At 50.4% G+C, this 2,330-nt stretch overlaps 1 protein-coding gene across 1 annotated transcript in view; it reads right to left on the reverse strand.

Moving 5' to 3' along the window:
* FIBRA_09098 (uncharacterized protein) overlaps nt 1-2,011 on the reverse strand; it is a gene marked incomplete at both ends in the record, with an annotated part of 4,574 nt that extends 2,563 nt beyond the window's left edge. The window contains 5 exons of the mRNA XM_012321429.1: nt 30-167; nt 215-453; nt 500-1,018; nt 1,305-1,527; nt 1,583-2,011. Coding sequence (XP_012176819.1) covers nt 30-167; nt 215-453; nt 500-1,018; nt 1,305-1,527; nt 1,583-2,011 — 1,548 coding nt within the window. The remainder of the gene's footprint in view (nt 1-29; nt 168-214; nt 454-499; nt 1,019-1,304; nt 1,528-1,582) is intronic.
* Nucleotides 2,012-2,330: the final 319 nt, after the last annotated feature.

A 2,330-nucleotide genomic window follows, 5' to 3' on the forward strand; every position in this document is an offset into this window, starting at 1 on the left:
AGCTTGTTCATCATCCGGCCCAAGTGCACCTCGTCAATGACGCACAGGCCGAACTTGTGCCCATAGACTGTCTTGGGCGCCCAGCGCCTACTCTTTGCCCCCGTGCTCGGAGCCACCCACTTGTCCTTCTTCGTCGCGAAACACTTGTCCGCGTCAGATTGTACTGCCTGTTTACTCCTAATTAGCTTTGATTTTGTCATTATCATGATCTTACCGTAGACGTTGCTAAAATTATACGATGGTGAAGCGCGTGCTTTGATCTGCCAAATACTTTGTCCGTCCAAAATTGCTGCTGCGTGTCCACTGAGCCAGCGTACATGAACAGATCAAATGCATCCTTCTCAAGGTAGTGGTGCATTTCTGCCTGCACCTGTGCAAACAGATTGACCAGGACGACGAATATTGGCGGCTTGTTCGTCAAGTTGCCGTCCTTGGTCACACAGCAGCAATTCACTGCGTCTCATCAGCGGCCGTCCTAGACGCCCGGATTACCACTCACCAAACATCCCCGGAAATTGCTCGTGTTGCACGAAGTATTCACGGTAATACGCGCGAAGCGCGATCAGACCAATGGCTTGCATGGTCTTTCCGACTCCTACTTCGTCCATTTGAAGCGTCGGCTTGCCGTCCATCATACGCTGCGCCATTTGCAGCATCCCCACGTACTGGTGCCAGCGTGGCTCCAGTGGGACCACGTCTGGACTCGCTGCCACCTTCTGGCCTTCTGCCGTCCACGGGTCTAATGCACCACCTGGGTGCTCCTTCTTATTAAAAAATGGCATTCCATCAGCCAGAATGCCCAGCACTCCCATGACCTTCATTGTATCCCATTCTTGAAACGCTTCCGTCCCCGACTCCCAGTTATTGAGTGGGAGCGCGTCTTCCAACTCAATTTGCAGAACGCCTTTGGCGCGATCGGCCTCTCCTCTGATCATTTTGATCAGATCACCGGTCAAGATCACAATCTTGTTTTCCGATGCGGGATGCTGCAGAGCATCACGAATCGCCTTCGGCAACTCTGTACGACATTTTAACTGCAAGTCAATAAAATAAATGATTACTTATGCATTGCATTTCCCGTCGACTCCTTCCGTCCCACCACAGCCAGCATATCTTGGACCTGTTGGTCCTGCTCCTTCAACCACGCAATTGATCGCTGATCTTGAAAATATACTAGCATATTTGCTAGCGTCTTGCTCAAGCTGAGATACTTTCGTATCTCGCTTCATCCTGGCGTGGCCCCAGCGGCCATTATATCTATCTGATGTTAGTAAGAGCTTAGATTATTAGTAAATTCTTCTTACCCTTCCACATTCGTTCCGCTCTCTCAATACGCTTGTCCAATCCTTTTGCCTTCCAATTAATCGCCTTACGATACCTGTTCCAAACGCACGCCATCACTTGTGTGACAAACAAATGGGCATCAGGATTGACATGCGAGTCCATCACCCAGACCTCTTCTCCAAACAGGGCATCCGCGACAGCTCCATACTGAGATGAGACCTGGCTGCGGTCCAGCGAAGGCAGCTGACCCACATATTAGTGTGTAAGCTAAGACCCATTGTATTAATACAGTGCTTACCTCTCGTGTATTCGTCAACTTCATGATCTTGGTGAGTGAGAACCCATCCTCGGTGAGCGTGGCGTCGATCACATCGTTGAGCTTCCACTCACTCCAACGCGCTCCAACCCAATCGATCCACACCTTCCGCCCTTGAGAGTTGTTGTCTCTTGTCACCGCAGACTTACCCTTCTTCGTCTTGACCAGCTTCCCAGTCGTAATATATGCATGTCGCGCGTTTGTGCTCTCTTGCATGTGGAAATTGTGAATGAAAGCGTTCACAGACTCGTATACCTCATCTGACCAATCGGACGGCTTGTGATCCACTGCTGGCTGTGCGTACGGAGGACCGCTGAGGTTAGTAATCCCTTGCCACGTGGGCCAGGTCCAAATGGCTGGTTTCTCCTGGAATAACTCCAGGAGTGCACCCACAATTGGCATCGAAGGCATCTTGAATGTTCTTTGCGAGTGACTGAAAGGTCGCTTTCAAATGCATGTCCTTTTATCTCTGTCCGTATCACGCCATACTACATTTCGGGCGTCCCTGACGGCTGCATCTTTTACCTGCCCCCCTCCTCGTGTTCTTCGAGCAAAATGGCCAATGAGCTATTCGCGCCTCCCCATTGGGCGTCCAGGATGGCCGTCTCACACCTTGCCACCTTTAGCCTGATATAGCTATCTTTCTAGCGTACTTTCTAATACTTACGCATTCTCATATTGGCCCCTGCTTCTATTATTTCCGTGAGCATCAACAAAGATGATGTACGAG

This window comes from Fibroporia radiculosa (assembly GCF_000313525.1).
Source record: "Fibroporia radiculosa TFFH 294 genomic supercontigs, scaffold8859, whole genome shotgun sequence".
Lineage (NCBI taxonomy): Eukaryota > Fungi > Basidiomycota > Agaricomycetes > Polyporales > Fibroporiaceae > Fibroporia > Fibroporia radiculosa.